This window comes from Microtus pennsylvanicus, chromosome 2 (assembly GCF_037038515.1).
Source record: "Microtus pennsylvanicus isolate mMicPen1 chromosome 2, mMicPen1.hap1, whole genome shotgun sequence".
Lineage (NCBI taxonomy): Eukaryota > Metazoa > Chordata > Mammalia > Rodentia > Cricetidae > Microtus > Microtus pennsylvanicus.
Window position 1 is genome coordinate 139,737,361 of NC_134580.1, and position 22,437 is coordinate 139,759,797.

Genomic DNA, 22,437 nt, shown 5'->3' on the forward strand with positions numbered 1-22,437 from the left:
GGAGGAAGATGCAGATTGTGATTGGTCAATGTACCTGTCAATTCCACGGTGGGCGGAGTTATATCTACCTTATGATTGGAGAGTATGTGTGCCAGTTTGGGAGCTCCCCGTGTGATTGGGTAAATCGGTGAGGGGGCGGAGCCTTGGGGCTGAATAATAAGGGATGAGTGTCATTTCCCTTCTGACACACAGCAAAGTCGCCCCCAGGTTGCTGTAGCCGGTCTCCTCTCCGGCTTCTCCCGAGCTCCCCAGAGGCCACCCAGTCGGGTCCCCACCTGGGTCCATGCTGCCCGGTTCCCGGTGACCTCTGACCGCTGGCGTGATTCTGGGCTTTGGTGCGGGCCAGTCCCCGGCCATGGAGCTAGGCAGCTGCTTCAAGACCTACGAGGACTTCAAGGAGTGTTTCAGCGCCTACAAAAAGGAGACCAGATGCTCCTTCATTGTGAGGGACTGCGTCTCCGTCCGCTTCCACAACCTCAACCACGGCACCTCCTTCCGCGAGGATATCCTGTAAGGGTGGGGCAGGAGGGTGGGGAGGAGGGCTTCCTGGAGGAGGAGGTCGTGCACGGGGCCACGCTGCCTGGGGCCACTCGGCCGGACAGCTGCGGCACGCCTGCTGAAAAGCGAGGGAAACCTCGTCGGCGTGGCCCTGTGCCCCCAGGTGCGCTTGCTCCCGCTCCTTCATTCATAAGGGTTTTTGGAATTCGCAGTAACTTGCACTTTGTCGGGGTTTTTTGTTTGTTTTATTTGTCCGTTTGTTTATTGAGAGTATCTGTCTCAAGCTCAAAGCTTGTTGGGGAATGGCTCCCAAACGCCTTGGTAATGTCCTCCATTAGTCTCCCCTTTACAAAGCAGTAATGTGCTCCTCCGTTGGTTGGTTCGTCCTTTCGTTGATTCATTTTGTAAATGACTCTTGAGCTCCTGATGCAACCGTTTCCAAACACCTTTCTGACCCAGGGCTGCCTCTCCCTCCCTTTTATGCCTGCTTTACTCTGCAGGGGTGTGTGTCAACTCATTTGGTTTTACGGGTGAAAAACTGTTGAAAACTCCAATGCCGTCAGGACTCAAGTGAAACACCTCCTATAAATGTAGCTCTTAGCTTTACTTCTAGAAAAAGAATGGTAACGTGCATGTATATAATCCCAGAGCAGGCAGGAGGATCATGAGTTTGAGGCAAATCCGTCCTTTAAAAATTCAGGATGAAATGAGAAGCAGACCCCAACTAATCAGCTCAACTAATGACTCCTATGTGGAAATGAAGGCTGTGGGTGCCAGAATTTGCTGTGAAATCCAGTCAATTTGAAAGTCAATTCCAGTATTAATTACAACACAGAGGCCCACTCAGAGTCAAAGAAGACTCAAATCTGAGGGCAGGATTGAGCTATTTGGACAGGCCTGTCTGAGGAACCTGATGGTGTACTGGCTTGTCCTGAAGTCCAGGGCCATTCCTAACTACACACAAAGATGAGTAGGTGCCACTAAGGAGCTAAAGACGAGATGGACTTGGACTTGACAACTAGTATGGATCAAAACACTAAAGTAAACAAATGGGGCTGGAATGACTGCTCTGAGATTAGAAGGCCGACTGCTCTTGCAGAGGACTCAGGTTCGGTCCCTGGCACCCATAGGACAGATTCCTAGGGCCTGCCGTACCCTCTGCTGACCTTCCAGGGCTCCTGAAAGCAGGTGGTGCACATACTTACACGCAGGCACACACACACATTAAATAAATAGATGTGGTGCGGTTGTGAGTACCTTCAGGTGCCAGAACTTGGGAGGCAGAGGCAGGCAGAGCCTCTGTCCGCGAGTACAAGGCCAGGCTGCTCTAAGTGTTGAGTTCCAGGGCACCCAGGACTACATAGTAAGACCCTATCTCAAAAAATAAAGAAAACTCTAACAAACAAATATACTTTTTTTGTTTTGTTCTAGTTTTGGACACAAGCCCTCTCTATGTAGCTTGGGTAGCCTCAAACTCATGGCAATTCTCCAGTCTCAGACTCCAAAGCGCTGGCATTATGGACATGGACCACCATGTCTGCCTGGGACATTTCCCCTTGTCAGTATTCCCTACCCAATGCAATAAAACTATTTACATAGGATTTCCATCACGTTAGATATTATAATCTGGAGATGACTTAAAGTATATGAGAGGTTATATGCACAGGAAGTAGAAGGTGTTTTCTTTCAGAAGGCATAGGAGAAAGCTTTCTTTCTGGGACAACAATGGAAGAGAAAGCAGCTGGATGCTTTCTCTGCCTCTGAGCTAGCAGGTTTTTACCCCCACATCTGGCTCCTGAGTCTTTATTGATAAGATAGAACAATAGACTTAGTTTGAAAAATAACATTAAGGGTTTATTTTAATCTCTCTCTCTCTCTTTCTCTCTCTTTCTCTCTTTCTCTCTCTCTCTCTCTCTCTCTCTCTCTCTCTCTCTCTCTCTCTCTCTCTTTTCTTTTGGTAGGGGAGTTCAAGACAGGGTTTGTCTGTGTAGCCTGGCTGCCCTTGAACTCTGTAGACCAGGATGGCCTCCCAAGTTCTGAGATTAAAGGTGTGTGCCACTACTGCCCAGCAGGATTTATTTTAATCTTAAATTTTGGTTTTTTTTTTTTTTGTTTGTTTGTTTTCGAGACAGGGTTTCTCTGTGGCTTTGGAGCCTGTCCTGGAACTAGCTCTTGTAGACCAGGCTGCCTCTGCCTCCCGAGTGCTGGGATTAAAGGCGCGCACCACCACCGCCCGGCTTGGTTTGGTTTGGTTTCCATTTTTCGACAGGGTTTCTCTGTATACCCCTGACTGTTCTGGAGCTTACTCTGTAGACCAGGCAGTCCTCCAACTCACAGAGAGCCACCTGCTTCTGTCTCTGAGGCTGGGGTTAAAGGCGTGAGCCACCACCATCTAGCTCAGCTCTTAATCTTAACTTAAGACTCATTTTATTTGTACTTGTGTGTATGTGTAGAGGCCAGAAGGGGACACGGGATCCTCTGAGCTGTAGTCACAATGAATTGAGAACTACCCAATGTGTATACAGGGAACTGCAGCCAAGTCCTCTGGAAGAGCAGCAAGTATTCTTAACTGCTGAGCCATTGCTCCAACTCCAAGGTTTGCGGTTTAAAACAACATAGATCAGGTCTAGGGAAGTGGTGCAGTCAGTGAAATGTCTGCCACACAAACTTAGGGAACTGAGTTCAGATGCCCAGGTCTGGGCTGGGCACTGCTGTGTTTTTCTGTAACACTAGGGTTCTCTGGCTAGCTCACCTCGCTGAATCAGTGAGAGACCCTATCTCAGAAAGGTGGGGCATCATGTCCCATACCTTTTATCTCAGCACTCCAGAGGCAGAGGCAGGCAAATCTCTGGAAGTTTGAGAGGCCTGGTTTACGTATTAAGTGGCTGCAGACCAGTCAGGATAAGGCGGGGAGCATTAGAGGAAGAAAGCCAGTGTTGACCTCCAGCCTCCAAACACGTGCTTGCACGTTCACGTACTTGCACACACGTGTACACACCCTCCTGTCCCGACCTCCCAGTCTGCTGCACGTTCACGTACACGCACACATGTGTACACACCTCCTGTCCCTACCTCCAGTCTGCTCTGCTCTTTGAGGACCTGACTGCCTGAATTGGACATGGTTGAGAAGATGTCAAAGGGGAGGGCAGGTGTGAGGACTGCAGTAAGGATGATCCAGAAGAAGAAAAGATGGGAGCAAGTCGGAGCAGGGAGAAGGGGAAGAGTTACACACAGTTAAGAAAGTGTGAGCGGTAAGCCGGACCTCACTTTGGCCACCTTGTAGTGTCTTAACTGTTGTCTGTAGAGACCAGAATGTCACATATCACTCATTCCATCAACAGACTTGTATTTAGCCTCAGCCAGGCAATAATGTAGGGCACAAAGATGAGCACGCCGTAGGCTGTGCCCCTGAAGACAGCCTTAGATGATTGCTGAATTCATGAGCTCCACTGACCTTCATCCTCAGCAGAGATGAACGCACTGCAGGCTGTGTCCCTGAAGACAGCTTTAGAGGAATGTAGGATTCATGAGCTCCACTGACCTTCAGCCTCAGCAGAGACAGAAGGGCTGCTGGTTAAGTTTTTGTTTGATTTTTGAGGCAGGATCTCACCCTTCAGCCAGCCTGACCTTGAACATGCAGTTATACTTTTTTTTTTCCACTCCTCCCATCCCCTCCTGTTTCCCTTTCTACCGCCTGCCCATCCACTCCTCCTCCATCTCCATTCAGAAGGGGCAGCCTTCCCACTTTACCTGTCTCCAAGTACTGAGTCCACTGTCTGGCTAGAATAGTTTGTCTGTCTGTCTGCTTGTTTGTTTGGAAGCAGGTTCCCCCTGCCTCTTCCCACACCATGCCCGCCTCCACTAGATATTGGATGCTCTTTGTTTTTGAGGCAGGGTCTCTTTGTGTAGCCCTGGAACTTAGAGAGATCCGACTGCCTCTGCCTCCTAAGTGCTGGGATTAAAGGCGTGCGCCACCACACCAGGCACTATTAAATATACAAACCGGCTCCATGTAGAGCTCACTGTCTATGTTGGAGGAATTGGAGGGTGGGTGGTAGAAAATGTTAGGAATAATTAAACAGGTGTTTCCACAGCCAAGTATATACACTTAGTAGGGAGATGATTTTAATAATAAATACTTATACAAATGTAGTCACATGAACTTACTAAACAGAGTAAAAGTAGCAAGCTGATTTAAAGAAAATTATTTGGAGGCTGGAGAGATGGCTCAGTGGTTAAGAGCACTGGCTGCTCTTCCAGAGGTCCTGAGTTCAATTCCCAGCACCCACATGGTGACTCACAACTGTCTACAACAGGATCTGATGCCCTCTTCCCGCATGCAGGTGCACATGCAGAACATTCAGACATAAAATTAAATAAAGTTTAAAAAAAGAAAATTATTTGGGAGCTAGAAAATGGCTCAGTGGCTAAGAGCACTTGCTGCTCTTCAAGAGGATCTGGGTTCAATTTTCAGCACCCGTGTGTGGCTATCAACTGTCTATAATTCTAGTTCTAGGGCATCTGATGCCCTTTTCTCGCCTCCATAGGCACCAGACATGCCCATGGTGCACAGACATATTTGGAAACAAAACACTCGTACACATAAAATAAATAATTTAAAATCTGTATTTTAAAATAGTAGTGTGGATGTTATATGGATGGCAATGACAGGTGTACATACAGAAAGTTAGCAGCTCGGGATGAGGAAAACTGACCATACAGGTTAAAGGTGAGAGCTCTGGAGCCGCTAGCCTTTGCTCTTAACCTCCACAGCAAAGTTTTATCCCTTATAAAATGAGGAGGTTGAACTGGAGAGATGGCTCAGTGGTTAAGAGCACTGGCTGCTCTTCCAGAGATCCTGAGTTCAATTCCCAGTAGTTACATGATGGCTCACAACCATCTGTAATGAACTCTAGTGCCCTCTTCTGGCCTTCAGGTATATATGCAGACAAGACACTATATACGTAATAAATAAATAAATCCTTTTTTTTTTTTTTTTTTTTTTTTTTTTGGTTTTTCGAGACAGGGTTTCTCTGTAGCTTTGGAGCCTGTCCTGGAACTAGCTCTTGTAGACCAAGGCTGGCCTCGAACTCACAGAGATCCTCCTGCCTCTGCCTCCCGAGTGCTGGGATTAAAGGCCTGCGCCACCACCACCCGGCAAATAAATCTTCTAATGAAAAAAAAAAGAATAAAATGAGGAGGTGGGGCTTGAGAGGTGGTTCAACAGCTAAGAGCATTGCTGCCCTTGCAGGAGAACTCAAATTCGGTTTTCAGCACCCTATCAGGCTGCTCACAACTGCCTGTATCTCCAGCTCCAGTGGAATCCAGTGTCCTTTGAGGGACTCTGGAGACACTGCACTTAGGTGCATGTACATACAATAGACAGAGACAGTCATATAACTAAAGATAAAAATAAATATTTTTTTGAGTCCAGGTGATAGTGGTATATACACTGTTGATCCCAGCACTCAGGAGGTGGAGGCATGAGGGTCTCTGTGAGTTTGAGGCAGCCTGGTCTATAGAGCAAGTTTCAGAACAGCCAAGGCTACACAGAGAAACCCTCTCTCAACACCCCCCCACAATTTTTTTTTTATTTTATCTTGTGGGTATGAGCGTTCGCCTGGGTGTATTTCTGCACCACCTACGGGCCGTGCCCACTGAGACTGAAGAGAGCGTTAGATCCCTGCAACTAGTTACAGCTGTGAGCTGCCATGTGGGTGCTAAGAACTGAACCTGCGTGCTCTTAACTGCAGAGTCATCTTCCTAGTCTCAGGTGTAAATCTTACAAAAAGAAGTGAGGAGATGGACTAGCTGAGAGGTGAAGTGCTTACCTGCCTGACAGTGCATGGTCTTGGGTTTGATCCCAACCCTGGGAAGAAGAAACCAGCAGAGGGTTTGTTGAGAAATAAGAAAATGCTTCCATGTGCAAGGCCCTGGGTTTAGTACCAGCACCACAGAAAAAAAAGAGAAAAAGAGTCAGGCGGTGGTGGCGCACGCCTTTAATTCCAGCACTTGGCAGAGGCAGGCGGATCTCTGTGAGTTCGAGGCCAGCCTGGTCTACAAGAGCTAGTTCCAGGACAGGCTCCAAAACTACAGAGAAACCCTGTCTCGAAAAACAAAAAGAACAAAAAAAAATTAGAAAATTACTTTTAAAAAAATTTAATTCTGTTTATGTGGAGGTCAGAGGACAACTTTCGGGGTATGTTTCTCTCCTTCCACCATGTGGGTTCCAGGGGTTGAACTCAGTCAGTGTCTTACACCCTGAACTCACTGGCTCTCTAATTAGAAAATTCTTTTTTTTTTAATGTTTATTATGTATACAATATTCTGTCTGTGTATGCCTGCAGGCCAGAAGAGGGCACTAGACCCCATTACAGATGGTTGTGAGCCACCATGTGGTTGCTGGGAATTGAACTCAGGACCTTTGAAAGAGCAGGCAATGCTCTTAACCTCTGAGCCATCTCTCTAGCCCCCTAGAAAATTCTTAAAGGGCTCATTGTGGCCAAGAAGTTAAGAATGGAGCTTCAGCCAGGTGTGGTGGTTCCAGGGATCCCAACGGTGAATCTCTGCGAGTTCAAGGCCAGCCTAGGGCTCCACAGTAAAATTCCTGTCTCAAAAGATAAATAAAGACTTCTTCAAACCCAACTTTGTAAAAAATCTTCTTGCAGGCCATAGAAGTAGTTTGTAAAGGAGGACATACTTTGAACTTTCCTTAACTGGTTATTATTTATTAACATTCTTTTTACAGTATATAAGGCTGTTTTGTCTTTGTTGAGTTTTGTTTGGTTTTGCTTTTGAGATAGGGTCTCAATGTGTGGCTAGTCTGGAGCTTCATGTGTAAAACAAGCTGAATTTGAATCTAGGAGGCCTCTTCACTCTGCCTCTTGAGGACTGGGATTACAAGCGCTACCTCCATGCCCTGCAGGAGAGCTGGGTTTTGTTGCCAGTGAGATGGAGGACACCTTGGCCTGTAATAATTTCTGCCCCAATGTTTCCAGTGAGTAGTCTCCATCCTTCAGGCAGCTCATTGGCTTAGTAAAGACAGTTCTCATTTTGAAAAGTCAGAACAGTTCAGGGCATGTTCAGGAAGCAGGACAAAGACTAAATACATATTTCACAATATCACAGATATATCAAAACTTTAGTTTTTATTTTGCTTTCTTTCTTTTTGTATGTTTGTTCTGATTTTTTGAGACAGGGTTTCTCTGTGTATCCCTAGCTGTCCTGGAACTTGCTCTGTAGACCAGGCTGGCTTCTAACTCAGAGACCTGCCTGCCTCGCAAGTGCTGGGATTAAAGGTGTGTGCTACCACCACCAAGCTTTTAGTTTTTTTAAACACCCTATCAAGTGAGAAAGTCTGTGATTGTTTTTAACGAACTTTACAGACTAAGGCCTCCCAGCCCCTTAGGTTGAGGGTACATATTCTTCAGAGTCCTTGATAAACTCTGATGCCCTCTCCTTTGCTGCTCAGTTCAGTAACTGCCATTTCCAGACAGTGTCCAACATTACTTCCTCCAGGTTCTTTGCTAGGAACTTCACAGACATTATCTCAGTCCTTAACACACACCTTTGAACTGGACCGTAGTTCTCAGAGTGACAAGGTCGTGTCACAAGCAAAAGTCGCCACACAAAAGTTTTGCCAGTAAGCCAGGCATGGTGAGGCATACCTTTGATACCTCCCAGCATTTTGGGGGGCAGAGGCAGGTGGATCTCTGTGAGTTTGGGGCCAGCCTGGTCTACATAGTGAGTTCCAGGACAGCCAGGGCTACACAGTGAGACCCTGTCTCAAAAAAATGAAACAAAAATCTTGCCAGTAAACTAGTCACTTATAAAATTCATCTCTACTTAACTATTCTTTTCTGCTCAGTCCTGCAGTTTCCTTGACATCACTGACAGTGTCTAGCTGATGAATAAGTGTTAAAGTAATGGCGGAGAGCCACCAGCCTCATGAAGTGACCAAATGGAGACTGAAGTCTACAGGTAGACAGGGCACTAGGACCTTGAAGAGCAGAGGTTTTGTAAAGCAGGAATTACACCCTACAAAGCTTGATAAAGGCCAGAAATATTTTTGTGAAACAAAATATTAATTGAGAAACATAGACTTTGGGGAAGTTGTACCAGAAACAAGAAAACAAAGTTGGTTTTGGTTTTTGTGTTTGTTTGGGTTGGTGTTTTAAAATATGTATGTGTGTGAGCATGTGTTGTTGTGTGGGTTCCCCGCCCCTGTGCATGTGCCAAAGCCGGAAGGCTACCTTGGACCCCTCTGAACTGGAGTTTGCAGTACATGGGTAATGGGATCTTAACTCCAGTCCTCATAACTAAGCATCAAGCACTCTTAACCACTAGTTAGGTTTCTGTTGCTATGATAAGATACCATGACCAAAAACAAGTTGTGGGGGACAGGAAGGCTGTTTATTTCAGCTTACAGTTATACATCACAGTCTATCATTGAAGGAAGTCAGAACAGGAACTCAAGGCAGGAACGTGGATGCTAGAGCTGATACAGAGGCCATGGAAGAATGCTGCTTATTGTCTTGCTCATCATGGCTGGCTCAGCCTGCTTTCTTATATATACCTTGCAGGATCACCTGCCCAGGGGTGACACTGTTCACAGTAGATATCAAGAAAATGCACCCCAGCCGGGCGGTGGTGGCGCACGCCTTTAATCCCAGCACTCGGGAGGCAGAGGCAGGTGGATCTCTGTGAATTCGAGGCCAGCTTGGTCTACAAGAGCTAGTGCCAGGACAGGCTCCAAAGCCACAGAGAAACCCTGTCTCGGAAAAACTAAAAAAAAAAGAAAAAAGAAAAAAAGAAAATGTACCCCAGGTAGGGCTGGAGAGGTGGCTCAGAAGTTAAGAGCACCTCTGCTCTTCCAGAGGTCCTGAGTTCAGTTCCCAGCAACGACACAGTAACTCACAGCCATCTATAATAGGATCTGATGCCCTCTTCTGGCATGTAGGCATATGTGCAGTAGAATACTCCTATACATAAATAAATAAATCATATTTTTGTGCTCCAGTCTTGCCTACAGGCTAATCTCGTGCAGGTATTTTCTCAATTAAGATCCTCTCTCCTTGCCCAGTGTGGTATCTCACTCTAATCCTGCATTCCAGAGGCAGAGGCAGGTGGAGCTGTGAGTTTGAAGCCAGCCTGGTCTCTACATCAAGTTCTAGGATCTTCAGGGCTACACAGAGACACTCCAAAAACAAACAAAAAACAAATTCCCTCCTCCCAGATGTTTCTAGGTTTGTGTCAAGTTGACCAAAACCAACCCGTAGACTGTGTCTTGCCCTGCTCTGCTTCTTTGAAGTCGATTCTCGTTGCATAGCCCTAGCTAACTGTGTCGTCTTGCTTGGCCTTGTTTCCAAGGACCTTTCTGCCTCTGCCTGCTGAGCGCTGAGATTACAAGTTTGTTCCAAAACACCCTGCTCTGTCTGTCTCAGAGAGACAGGATCTTGCCCACAGACTCCAACTCCAGTTCTGCTTCACATTCTAGAGTGTTTAAATTACAGGCATACACCACTGCACCTTGTAATCTTAATTTGTGTGTATATTTGTTTATGTGTGTGTATTTGTATGTGTATGTGTGTACTTGTGTGTGCATGTGCTTGTTTATGGGCACACACAGGTACACATGCACTCATGTGATGCTAAGAATGGCAGTTACAGTCGGGCGCTGGTGGCGCTCGCCTTTAATCCCAGCACTCGGGAGGCAGAGGCAGGCGGATCTCTGTGAGTTCGAGGCCAGCCTGGTCTACAAGAGCTAGTTCCAGGACAGGAACCAAAAGCTACGGAGAAACCCTGTCTCGAAAAATCAAAAAAAAAAAAAAAAAAAAAAAAAAAAGAATGGCAGTTACAGGTTGAGCATCTCCATTTTATTTTGTTTTGAGACAGTGTCTCTTACCAAACCACAAGTTCAGTGATTTGGCTAGACTGGCTGACCAGCAAGTGCCCAGGAATCTGCCTGCCTCCAATTCCCCAGCCTTGGAATTACAGCCACATGCAACTATACCCAGCAGTTTTTTGTATGAGTGCTAAGGATCAAACTTAGGCCCTCATGCTTGTATAGCAGCATTTCACTGACCCAAGTCATCTCCCTATCTCTTGCAGTCTCCCAACTTTTAAAAATATTTGTCTGTCTATCTATTTATTTACTTAATGTATTTGAGTGATTTTTCTGCATCTATGTCTGTGCACCATGTCTGTGCCTGGTGCCCAAGGAGGTAAGAAGAGAGCATCTGAGCCCCTGGAACTGGAGTTAGTAATTGTTGTGAGCCACTATGTGGCTGCTGAGAACTGAGCCTAGGTCCTCTGCAAGAGCAACAATGTTCTAAACACCAAGCCACCTGTCCAGTCCCAACCCCATAGTCCCAGTTTATTTTTCAAAGCAGGGTTCCTATGTAGCCCTGGCTATCCTGGAACTCACTTTGTAGACCAGGCTAGCCTCAAACTCACTGAGATCTACCTGCTTCTGCCTCCTGAGCGTTGGGATTCAAGATGTGCCCCACCATACCTGGCTGTAGTCTCAGTTTTTAAGGTATACTTCCGTTCAGTTGGGTTTTTTTTTCCTATTAATTTCTATGAAATGTCTGTAGTAGGGTTTTTTTTTTGTTGTTTTGTTTTGTTTTGTTTTTTGGATTTTGTGTTCTGTGTGTGTCGAGGGAGGAGGGTTGGATTGTTTGTTTTATGTGCTACATAGCCCAAACTGGCCATGACAATCCTCCTGCCTCAGTCTCCTGAGTGTTGGAAAATGAGTCAAGTGCTACTAATCCAGTTTATAGGATCCTTTTGTCCTCAATTAGCTAACAGCTCTAACTTAAGGTGGTTTATGAGTTGCTAACGCGTAGCTCAGAGTGGCCAGCCTTCTTGTATCTTTGTTCTGCATCCTCACGCCTGTCATATGCAGGACAGCTCCCCACGTGACACAAATGCAGTTACATCCAGAAGAAAAGCTTCCTTGATGTCCTGTCATGGCTCTTCTCCATAATAGGGCAAGTGTTCATGCCCAGTTCTCACAAGATTACCTTAATTGGCTTAGGGTAGCAACAGCTATTCTAAGCATGTAGTTGTGTTGGGGAGGAGCAGCATTCTGGATAAAACTGGCTCTTTGTCAGAAAGACAAGGGGATGTAGAGTTGACAAGCAACACTTTGGGGTTAGATACTTCTGTGGTTGTTCCTCAGTGTCGGGGGATAGTTTCCAGGATGTCCCACACACATCAAAATCAGTGGATACTCAAGCCTCTTATATAACATGGCATAGTATTACACACGCCTTATACCCTTCATACTCTGATTTCTAGATTACTTATAATACCAAATACTGTGTTGGTAGTCACTACAGTGTATTTGGTGATTAGTGAAAAGGGAAATATGTATATTAAACACAAATCATTTTTTTTTTTTTTTGGTTTTTCGAGACAGGGTTTCTCTGTGGTTTTGAAGCCTGTCTTGGAACTAGCCCTTGTAGACCAGGCTGGTCTCAAACTCACAGAGATCCGCCTGCCTCTGCCTCCCAAGTGCTGGGATTAAAGGCGTGCGCCACCACCACCCGGCTTCACAAATCATTTTTGTTTCTTGTTCGGGACTGTACTGGAGAAACCTGGGGTTTTATACAAATGGGGTAAGGATTCTACCGCTGAGCTACAGCCCAAGACAGTTGTTTTGTTTTTTGAAAACTAGGTGTTGCTTTCTAGTCCAGACTAGCCCAGAATTCCTTATATAGCCCAGGCTAGTGTTTCCCAAGTCCTGGGTTCACAGGCATGAGCTTCCATACCCAGCTTCACTGAATTAGATAGACTTTAGGTATTGGTGTACTCACAGGTTGGTATGGAGGGTAGGGCATGCATGGTGTATAGATCAGAGGACAGCTTTGCAAAGTTGGTTCTCTCCACCTTTTGGTGGGATCAAACTCAGGTCTCTGGACACCTTTACTTGTTGCCATCTTGCCCTGTTTAGAGATCTATCTATACAGGGATTGTTGAACCTAAGAAAATGGGCAAAATAATGGTTAAGTAGACGATAGACACGCAAACCTGGCTCAGTCCTCAGATATGCCGGTGTCAGCTGGAAGAATAAATCCTAGATTCTCATCCGTACGCCTGTTTCCCTCTGTAAAGTGGAGATGACAGCAGAACTCTGGCTAGTGTGAAGTGAGACACTAGGGCCCAGAGCTGCCGGGCACATGATCTGCAGTGCGTGTAGTGATGGCAGGAAAGCATGGCAGAAAAGGGAGGGAGGAAGGTTCTGGGCAGGATGGTACCTAAAATCCCAGCACTTGGTATGTAGTGCAGGAAGATGACCATCAGGTGAGGCCATGTTCCCCACCACCCTACCCCCCAAAAAGTAGAAGCAAGGAAAAGAGGGAAGTTGAATAAGAAGGAAGAATTAAAAGAATGCCCAGGACTCCACCCTGGCTGGCTGCAGATGCTAATAGAGCCAGGAATAGTAAAACGAGCTTTGTGGTTGGCAGTGGCTCCCTCAAACCATCAGTAAGTTCATGGCAAGTAAATGTAATCTGGTGGCTAGAGTTAGGCTAAGATAACAGGTGGTAGGGCCAGCTTTGTAGAAGAGTATGGCTCCATGTACCCCAAATGATGAGATGGGTCCTTCAGAGAAAGGTACAAGCACAAGCTGTTGCCAGAAGACACTTCCTAGTGAACACCAGAAGCCGTGAGCAGTTTGTCTAAGACACAAACAAGGTGAAGGTGGAGGATTAAGACCCAGTGGTGCTCACTTGCTGGCCCTGCTATTCTTCGGGACTGCTCCAAGCCCTTCCCGACCAAAACTAGAGATGGCGCCACCGCTGCACTGTGCTCACCACAGACACTGACATTCTCAGCCCCAGGCCCCTCCACCCTGCTGTCATAAGACTGCCACGTCCTGTTTTCCTAAACTCGCCCTACAGGGTGGGCAGACTGGACCAGCTGGATAGGAGTGTTTGGAAAAGTATAGGCGGAGCTCCCAGGCTGTGCCTTGTCGGGCTGAGATTTTTTTCCCCCCTCCCTTGGTTTTTCAGCTGGGCCACTCCCTGAGGAGGCAGGGGTGTGACCCCTCCCACCCATGATTCATTAGCCTGTGAAATCGGTGGTAATCATCTGCTGAGGTGCACCATTGTGTTAGGAGCTAGGAATACACTGAGGAATGATTTAGCCCTGGCACTTGGAGACGTCCCCAGCATGGGAACTATAAAAGCTATCTTTAGCCCTAACATAAACAAAAGCAAGGCAGGCTCTGGGCTAAAGTTTTTTCTGTGGTTCATTTAGTCTTTATGATAACCCTAATGAGGTTATCTCACTTTATAATGGGCAGACTGTATCCACAGAGGTGAAGTGACTTGCCCAATTAACAGATTCCTAGTGACAGCCAGGTCTCAAAGGACTCAACTCCACTCGACCTCCAGTGTGCCCCCTCTCACCTTCAATGGTATTGATACCTAGAGCTCTGTAAGACCTTTTAGCTGAATGCAGTAAATTCAGATTCAGGATTAATTAATGCAGCTTGGGGTCATAAAGGCTGAGGAGAGAAGGGAGGATTTGATTGGACCTTGAACCTAGGAGTCAAATGGAAAGAGCAAATAATTTGATAACCACCCCTTGGAATCATCCACTCCCACCCAGAGTGCTAAGGCTGCAGGGATGAGACTCTTAGACGGTTCAGTCTCCATCACAGACCAAAATATAAACAACTCAGGGTATGAATCTTTCTCTTTACAGGAACAGCCAGAAATTTTCACTTCTGCAGATAAGCCTTGGCACATGCTCTTCCTGCTGTCGAGGAAGAGAAGGCAGAGTGTCCCAAATGAATAAAAAGAACTTTAAGACAAGGCCTTGCCACATAATCCAGGCTGCCCTGGAGCTTCCAGCCTTTCTGCCATAGCCTCCCAGTTGCTAGGATTACATACAGGCCTGGGGGTCATTTAAATGAGGAGAAACTAGCTAGGCACTCTGTTGCTATGTCAGCTTTTCCTTACATCCCACCTCAGATTGGATTGGTGGCAGCCACAGTGGTAGCAGACAGAATGGAGAAAAATATTGGCCCTTTAAGCCAGGCAGAGTAAAGAGCTCACCTCTGTAACCACAGCTCATAGGAAGGTTGCAGCAAGTTCAAGGCCAGCCTGGACTATATCATGAGTTCCATGCCTGTCCCCCAAGCTGAAAAAACCACAAACAAATAAATTTGCCTTAGAATTGTGTGGAAGAAAGTGAGGGGTGTTGTAATATCGTCTTGAGGGAGGGAGCTGGAAATGTTGGGGCTAGAGAGTTACGATAAGTTTTTCTTGCTTACATTCTACACTACCTTGTGGTCTAGGGAGTATATTGGTCAGTATGAATGGCTACGCGGTCTCTTAAGAGAGTGGCAGCCAGCACCTTTCTCACTGTCGCCTCTGCCTTCCCTAGATATGTGCAGGTGAAATTTGTCTGTATTCGGACGCAGTCAAACAGGAAGAGAACACGGAAGGTGGACAGGTGCCCAGCGTACTTGCTCCTGCAGTACAACGAAAGCCTAGATAGACTGTTTATCAGTGAATTGAATACCCAACACATACATGTTGATTCTTATGCTGTTGGAGGAGCCCCTGCTAGCAAACTCCAGAAGGCAGTGTATCTGCATAACCTCCAGCCGGTGCAGCTCAGCATCAAGAGAGACCTTGATGCAGCAGAGAAGCTCCCAGTAGAACCACCGTCTTTCTGCCTAGATAAGACACAGCTGCCCTCAGATCCAGAGCAAGGGGCCATCAGTCCTTCTGACCTGGCCAAGATAGCAAAAGTGATGAAAAACTTTCTTACTGTAGACGAGGGCTCGATGGCCTCCTTCAGCGTGGGCACCAGCCAAGACCTGGACCGGCTCAGCTTCCAGAGCAGCAAGATGAGTGACTTGTTCACCCGATTCCCAGAGAATCTCTTGTTGCACCGGGTGGAGAATAGCCAGGGCCATATTCTGTATGCTTTCTTGGTGGAGAACAAGGAGCGAGAGAGTCGAGTAGTACATTTTGCTGTGCTCAAGGCTGAGACAGCCCCCTCTGTGGCCAAGATGCTCAATATCTTTACAGAATTCAATTCTGATTGGCCCAAGGTCAAGGTGGTCTTTGTGGATCCTTCATTCCCTCACCGAGCTATTCTTCAGGAGATCTTCCCTGCGGCCCGCATCCTCCTTTCTATTTATCATACGACCCGGCTCCTCGAGAAGAAGTTGCATCAGAGCGCTGCAAATGCATCCTTTAAAAGGCTCATGAAGGAAGCTCTTCGGGAGGCTGTGTTTGTCTCTTCTGACGCAAGCCTGAAAAAGCTCTGTCAGATGACGCAGGCCCTGCTGGATGAGGAACTCTTCAGGTTCCTCCAGGCCCATTGGTTCTCCTGTGAACTGCTGTGGTATATGCATGTGAGGAAGGGCCTGCATGCATGTAACACCTACATGGACAGCCTAGACATAGTCACCAGCAAGGTGTCCAGCCTCTTCCGGGAGCAGCGGTCCCTACTGGACTGCATCCTTCACTTTGTGGATTACATAGACTTCTTTAACACCAAGGGCCTGAAGAGCTTGCCCACAAATTCCCCCAGGTTAAAAAGAACTCAGCTCCCAAGCACACCTCCAAGGCCCAAGAAGTCTTTTCGAATTTGTGGAGGGGATGTCACCAGGCTCCCTGTGGACGAGACAAAGCCAGACTCAGAGCAGTCCCAGTCGCCACCGCCCCAGGATCAGCCCTGCAAGGATGGCATGCTGGACATTTTGCAGCAGAGTGGCTCTGAGCTAGCCTACAAGCTCTGCCACAACGAGTGGGAGGTGGTGCGGAACTCTACCCACCTGGTGGACGAGGTTGGCTCCTCGGTCGCCGTGAAGCTCCTGGAAGACTCACACCAGGTGAGCAAAGACGGCTGCAGCTGCAGCTGCTCCTTTCAGCAGTGTTACCATCTGCCGTGTCGGCACATCTTGGCTCTGTTGCATACCAGCCAGCAGCCAGTAGGGGAAGCCATGGTGTGCTGCCGGTGGCAGAAGAAGTACCAGCACCTCCTTGGACCCAATGGGGAGCTTCAAGACCGTGGAATAATCCCAAACACAGATCAGCCTGAAAAGCAAGGTCAGAACCACATGATTCAGGACCTAAGCAGGGAGCTGGCAAACCTGCTGATGCAGACTGAGGGGCCAGAGCTGGAGGAGCGCTGTTCCACCCTGCGCAAGATTGTGGACATCTGGGCTGACCCCTACCAGCTACCTGAGTCCAGTCAGCAGCCAGTTGATTTCAAAGATGTGGGGTGCCTCCCTTTCCTCTGGGGGAAGCTAGAGGAAGGGGACAGCCTTCCTCTCGCCGAAGCCATGGTTCATGACTGAAGCGTTTGTACTAGTGCACTGGGTGTCCAAACCTTGGAAGTTCGAGAGTTTGAAGTGGGCGGGTCACACTGTGGGTCAGTATTTTAACCAATGTCTTCCGAGGTAAGGGCTAAGAAGATCTTAAAAGTGTGGGGGGGATAGGGACCCCACTGTGACAGTCCCCTGAGCCTGCTGCCCCTTTCATCCCTCCCTTTGGCCAAAGTTATTCCACACTGAAAGGTCACGCCTCTTCTTCCCCAGCCCCAGAGGTCAAATTGCATTGACCCAACAGAGATGAGCCCTTGCCCAGGAGAATAAAACAAAGTGAACCTGGAAAGCAGCTTTGTTTCAGGGACGGAGGGAAGGGGGGTGACCCTTGACTGTCGCTGCTCTTTAGAAAATACCTGTTATGTATTTTTACTCACGTTAATAAAGTTGTTTTTGTTTTTGTTTCACTTTTGTGGTTTTTGAGACAGGGTCTCATGCAGCCCAGGCTGGCCTCAAACGTCATTTTAAAGGAAACTTGAGTATTGTCTAACGGGCTGTGGTGCCGAATAGAACCTGGTGCTTCAGATCAGCTAGTAGTGTAGTAAATACTTCACCCTCTTCCTACCAACTAAGCCTGTAGAATTGACTTTAGGTGCCTTGTTCATTCTATTCAGGAAAGGGATAAGAGGAGGGAGGAGACCCAAATCCTAGATTTTACTGCGAGCCATTTTTGGAACGCTATGGGCAAATTCCTAATTTGTTTTATTTTTGAGAGAGCCTAGCCTGGAACCTAATATGTAGACCAGGCTGGCTTCTGCCTGCTGAGCACTGGGATTAAATGTACCACCACACCCGGTTTTTTGTTTTAAGACTCGGTCTTACTAGATTGCTTATGCTAGCTTCAAACTATCCCTCTACCTCAGCCCCTGAATAGCTGGAATTACAGGCCTCAGTTTCTCCACAAGGCAGAGGACGAAGTACGACCTTTGCACCTTTCCCGTCTGTCTCTTCCGAACTTCACAGCTCCGTACCCAACAAACAAAAGGTTCCCTTATAAAACACTGTTCTTTATTTTACATTATGGTCTTCGAAAGGTGCAAACTTCCCAGCCCTGTTTGACCGAAGGGAGGCTCCGCCCTCGGGCCACGGGTTCCCAACGCGAGCATCCTTTCGCAGGCTCTCATTGGTTACCTCCGGCCGAGCCCCCGTAACCCTGGCAACAGCGCCCGCCCCGGAGCTGCCAGTCCAGGATTGGTCCATAGCTCCCAAGTTCGACAGTGAGCTCCTTAAGCCTTTGGCCTGAGTCATTGAGAAACTGGCGTGGTGATTGGCGATCCTGGACGTCAGTCAGTCGGAGGCGGGCCCAGTGAGAGAAATGGCTGCCGTGTCTGCTGTCTGCCGGTGGGTGAGCGGTCTCTGCAGGGGCGGTGTGGAGCCGGGTTGCAGCGTTCAGGGCATACAGCTCCCACCAGTGGGAGGTGGATTTCTGCTCCGCTGGGCTTGAAAGCGAACCTCAGCCTTCCGCGTCCCACACCCGGGCTCAGGTGAGGTCAGAGGCCGCCTTCCCTTCCCGGTCCACATTTTCGGACCCTATAGGATGCATCAGGATCTGGAGCCAAAGACTCCAGCTTCCAGTTCTCTTAATGGTGGACCTACGGCTTTGAACCTCAGTCTCTCATCTGCTTTGACCCTGACTGAGACTTTCATCTGCGGAATGGGGACAGTGAATGGAGCCAAACAGGAAACATTTGCATAAAGCATTGCAGCCAATCGGGATATACGTAGAAAAAACAGGAGGCGCTACACACAACTGTTAGCCCCGGTTTACAGCGACAGGAATTCAGTTTCAGAGAGGGTCACTGACTAGCCCAATATTTCACAGAAAATTTTGAGCGATTTTTTTTTTCTGGTATATATCAGAACCAAAAGAAGCAGTTTGTAAGAATTTACAAGAATTTGTGAACATAAAGGCTATACAAATACCCAGAATGGTATTTTTAAAAAGAAGCGTATGTGGCGACACAAACCTGAATCCCAGCTCTTAGAAAGCTTAAGCGGGAGAATGCTGTGGGGTGGGAGCAAGCCAGGCCTACACAGGAGTGTCCTTGTGTAGAAAAATAATAAAGGCCCTGTTTTTTCCATCCCCTGTACTGTCAATGTGCTATATCCCCCAGCCCTGAGAGTTCTTAAGACCAGGACCTCATGGCCGGGCGGTGGTGGTGCACGCCTTTAATCCCAGCACTCGGGAGGCAGAGGCAGGCGGATCTCTGTGAGTTTGAGACCAGCCTGGTCTACAGAGCTAGTTCCAGGACAGGCTCCAAAGCCACAGAGAAACCCTGTCTTGAAAAACCAAAAAAAAAAAAAAGACCAGGACCTCATAGTTCAAGATGTCCTTGAGGTGATCTGGCTGCCACCTCTCTGGGATTACAGGTGTGTGTTACCACCCCCAGTCCTTTGGCTTAGGTTTGGGTTTTGGTGTGTGTGTGTATATGTGTGCGTGTTGTTGTTGTTAGGGTTTTGTGTTTTGAGACAGGTTCTCTCTTTCCTAGATTGCCTGCACTGGTCTTAACACTGGTCCAGCAGACCTTGGCCTGGTGATCCTTCTGCCTTTGCCTTTTAGGTAGCTTGGATCACAAGTGTGCACCATTACACCTGGCTTTGTGCCTATTTGGGTCCCTGAGAACCTTATGTTTCTATGGCTGGCTTGTTATTTACATCTTATATCCAGGGTAACCTCCCCTAGAGAGGCCTTCCCACTTTAGCTAATGTGTCCTGCCAACCCCAACATACTCTCTGACCTGTTTCTCATTTTTGTGGTTTTTATAACCATTATCCAATGTAACCTTCATGGGCTAGTTGTATATCTGCCCCTAGAAGATACATAGTAAATGTTTGATAGATATTGAACTATTGTCCATATAAATAATCAAAGTGCCAGGTCCTCACTGTTTTAAGTGTCTCTCCCTTTCCATAGGTCCATGTGGAACAGAATCTAAAACTGCAGTCTAACTTCGGGCATCAAATTCCGTGGCACTTGAGAAATGTAATGTTTTCCGACGGCAGTCCTGCAGGGGAAGCATCCTAGTGTGGGCCTTGGATCCCTCCCTGCTCCTCCATGGCCCTGACAATGATGAACGGACATCTTATTGAGGACTCGAGCCCACCCACACTGCTGCACCAGGTTAGCAAGACTCCTCAGCTAGATGCCTTCAGCTACCAAAGCTCCTTCATGCAAGACCTCTTTGCTCATTTCCCCGAGGTCTTATTTATACACCGGACCTATAACCCAAGAGGCAAGGTGTTATACACCTTCCTGGTAGATGGACCCCGGGTACAGCTTGAGGGTCCTCTTGCCCGAGTGGTGTACTTTGCTATCCCTACCAATGAAGATGCCAAAGGCCTGGCCCAGATGTTCCAGGTGTTCAAAAAGTTTAACCCAGCCTGGGAACGAGTCTGCACCATCCTGGTGGATCCCCACTTCCTCCTGCTGCCCACCCTGACCATGGAGTTCCCCACCGCTGAGGTCTTGCTCTCAGCCTTCCACATCTGTAAGTTTCTCCAGGGTAAATTCTATCAGCTCTCCCTCGAGCAGCCGGTACAGAGTGTGCTTCTCTCCTCCCTGCAGAGCACCATGTGCTCGGCCACAGCTGGCAACCTGAGGAAGCTGTACACCCTCCTGAGCGACTGCATCCCCTCCACCAGGCTACCTGAGCTCCACTCACACTGGCTGCTCAATGACCGCATCTGGCTGGCCCACCGCTGGAGAAGCCGAGCCCAGAGCAACCGATACTTCCAGAGCCTGGAGGTCACAGCCCACATCCTCAGTCAGTTTTTTGGTACTACCCCATCTGAGAAACAAGGCATGGCCTCTGTGTTCCGATACATGCAGCAGAACCCTTCAGACAACACAAGCCTCAGCCTGACTGTGACTCCCAAGGACAATCCCGCGCCTGCAAGCACGAGCCCTGAAAGCGCCAGCTCAGAGCAGTTGGTGGAAGCCCGTATCCAGCACTCCCTCAACGCCATCTGCACAGGGCCAGCCGCCCAGCTCTGCCTAGGTGAGCTCGCTGTGGTCCAGAAATCCATGCACCTCATTGGCTCCGGCTCGGAAAAAGTGAACATACAGATTCTGGAGGATACGCACAACGTGCAGCTCCAGTCCCCTGCCAGCTGCAGCTGCTACTTTAACCAAGCCTTCCACCTGCCCTGCCGCCACATCCTAGCCATGCTCAGCGCCCGCCACCAGGTGCTCCAGCCTGACATGCTGCAGGCTCCGTGGACCTCAGGCTGTGCCACCAGTCTAGACAGCATCCTGGGAAGCAAGTGGAGCGCCGCCCTGGATAAACACCTGGCCGTGACTCTCCTCACGGAGGAGGTAGGCCGGCTCTTGCAGCACTGTAGCCAGGAGGAATTCGAGTGTCGCTACAGCACCCTTCGAGAACTCGCCGACAGCTGGATCGGCCCTTACGAGCAGGTACAGCTCTGATCGCACAGACATACCCAGTCCTGGGCACTGAACCCAGAGCAGCACATGTGTGAGGCAGACACTACCACTGCTCTGTCCTCACTAGGTCACCTAGGCTGGCCTGGAGCTCAGGATGTAGCTCAGACTGGTCTTGAACTCCTCCTGATCCTCTGTCTCCCAAGTGCTCACCACTGCCTCTTATTTTGAGATACTTCACGAGGTTGCCCAGCCAAGTCGTGAACTCACTCTGTGGATAGGCTGGCTTTGAACTTATGAACCTCTTGAGTGAGCGGGATTCCAGGCCTGTGTCACCAGGCCTGACTTTTGGTCATGTTGCTGCCCTGAAGTGTTCGTGTACATGTGTGCCTTCAGACCCTCCCCTCTGCACACAGCTGTGCTTTCCTTCCTTCTATCTAGAATGCAGCAAACAGGTGGTGGTGCACGCCTTTAATCCCAGCACTCAGGAGGCAGAGGCAGGTGGATCTCCCTGAGTTCAAGGCCATCTTGGTCTGCAGAGCAAGTTCTAGGACAGGCTTCAAAACTACAAAGAGAAACCTTTTCTCAAACAACAAAACAAACAAACAAAAGAAGAAAAAGAAGAAAGAAAATGTTTTCTGTTAAGGGGTCAGTAGTAAACATTTGTGGGCTTTGATGGTCGAATGTGGGCTTTGTTCTTACATTCTGGCTTCAGATTTGACAACTTTTTCACAAGGAAAAATATAGCTCAAGAAATTTCTGTAAACAAGGGATTCCTTGAGAGAGATGGGGGGTGATGAGGTTGAAGACTCCGTGTTGGTCACTACTGCCCCAGTCATGGGATGGCTCGCCTGATGCCAGCTCTGGAGCCTTCCCAGTTTTTCCCGGCCCACCCTGGGATCAATAAAGTGAATGTTGTATCCCCACACTTGTCCTGTGGTCTGCTTTATACATGGTCTGTGAGGGGGTGAAAGGAGGAGAACTGGCAGGGCTGTGTGCACAGGGCGGGGCTGTGTGCAGGTGTTGCTTCTGTTCTTTTTACCTTTTTAGGTCTGGTTCTGCTTTGCCAGCTGTGAGACTCCCAGCAGGCAGCTCTCTAAGCCTCCATTTATCTGTGAAGTGGGCGTCCTCACAGGGTGGGTCATGTTAAAGAGGAATGGGTTCATGGGGTTTGCTCAGCCACGTTTCCATCATTTGCCTACAG

At 48.2% G+C, this 22,437-nt stretch overlaps 2 protein-coding genes across 5 annotated transcripts; both read left to right on the forward strand.

The window, feature by feature from the left end:
• The first annotated feature begins 183 nt into the window (after window positions 1-183).
• Window positions 184-17,259, forward strand: Zswim3 (zinc finger SWIM-type containing 3). Its single transcript, XM_075963020.1, has 2 exons — window positions 184-510; window positions 14,896-17,259. The coding sequence occupies exons 1-2, from the start codon at window positions 356-358 to the stop codon at window positions 16,823-16,825; spliced, it is 2,085 nt and encodes a 694-aa protein (XP_075819135.1). The 5' UTR covers window positions 184-355; the 3' UTR covers window positions 16,826-17,259.
• Window positions 387-22,159, forward strand: Zswim1 (zinc finger SWIM-type containing 1). Of its 4 annotated transcripts, none has more exons than XM_075963025.1 (2): window positions 387-510; window positions 19,767-22,159. In XM_075963025.1, the coding sequence occupies exon 2, from the start codon at window positions 19,908-19,910 to the stop codon at window positions 21,276-21,278; it is 1,371 nt and encodes a 456-aa protein (XP_075819140.1). In that variant the 5' UTR covers window positions 387-510; window positions 19,767-19,907; the 3' UTR covers window positions 21,279-22,159. The 4 variants fall into 4 exon arrangements, with proteins under 4 accessions (XP_075819140.1, XP_075819141.1, XP_075819139.1 ...); XM_075963026.1 differs by lacking the exon at window positions 387-510 and adding an exon at window positions 17,814-18,193; XM_075963024.1 differs by lacking the exon at window positions 387-510 and adding an exon at window positions 17,815-18,336.
• The last annotated feature ends 278 nt before the right edge of the window (window positions 22,160-22,437 follow it).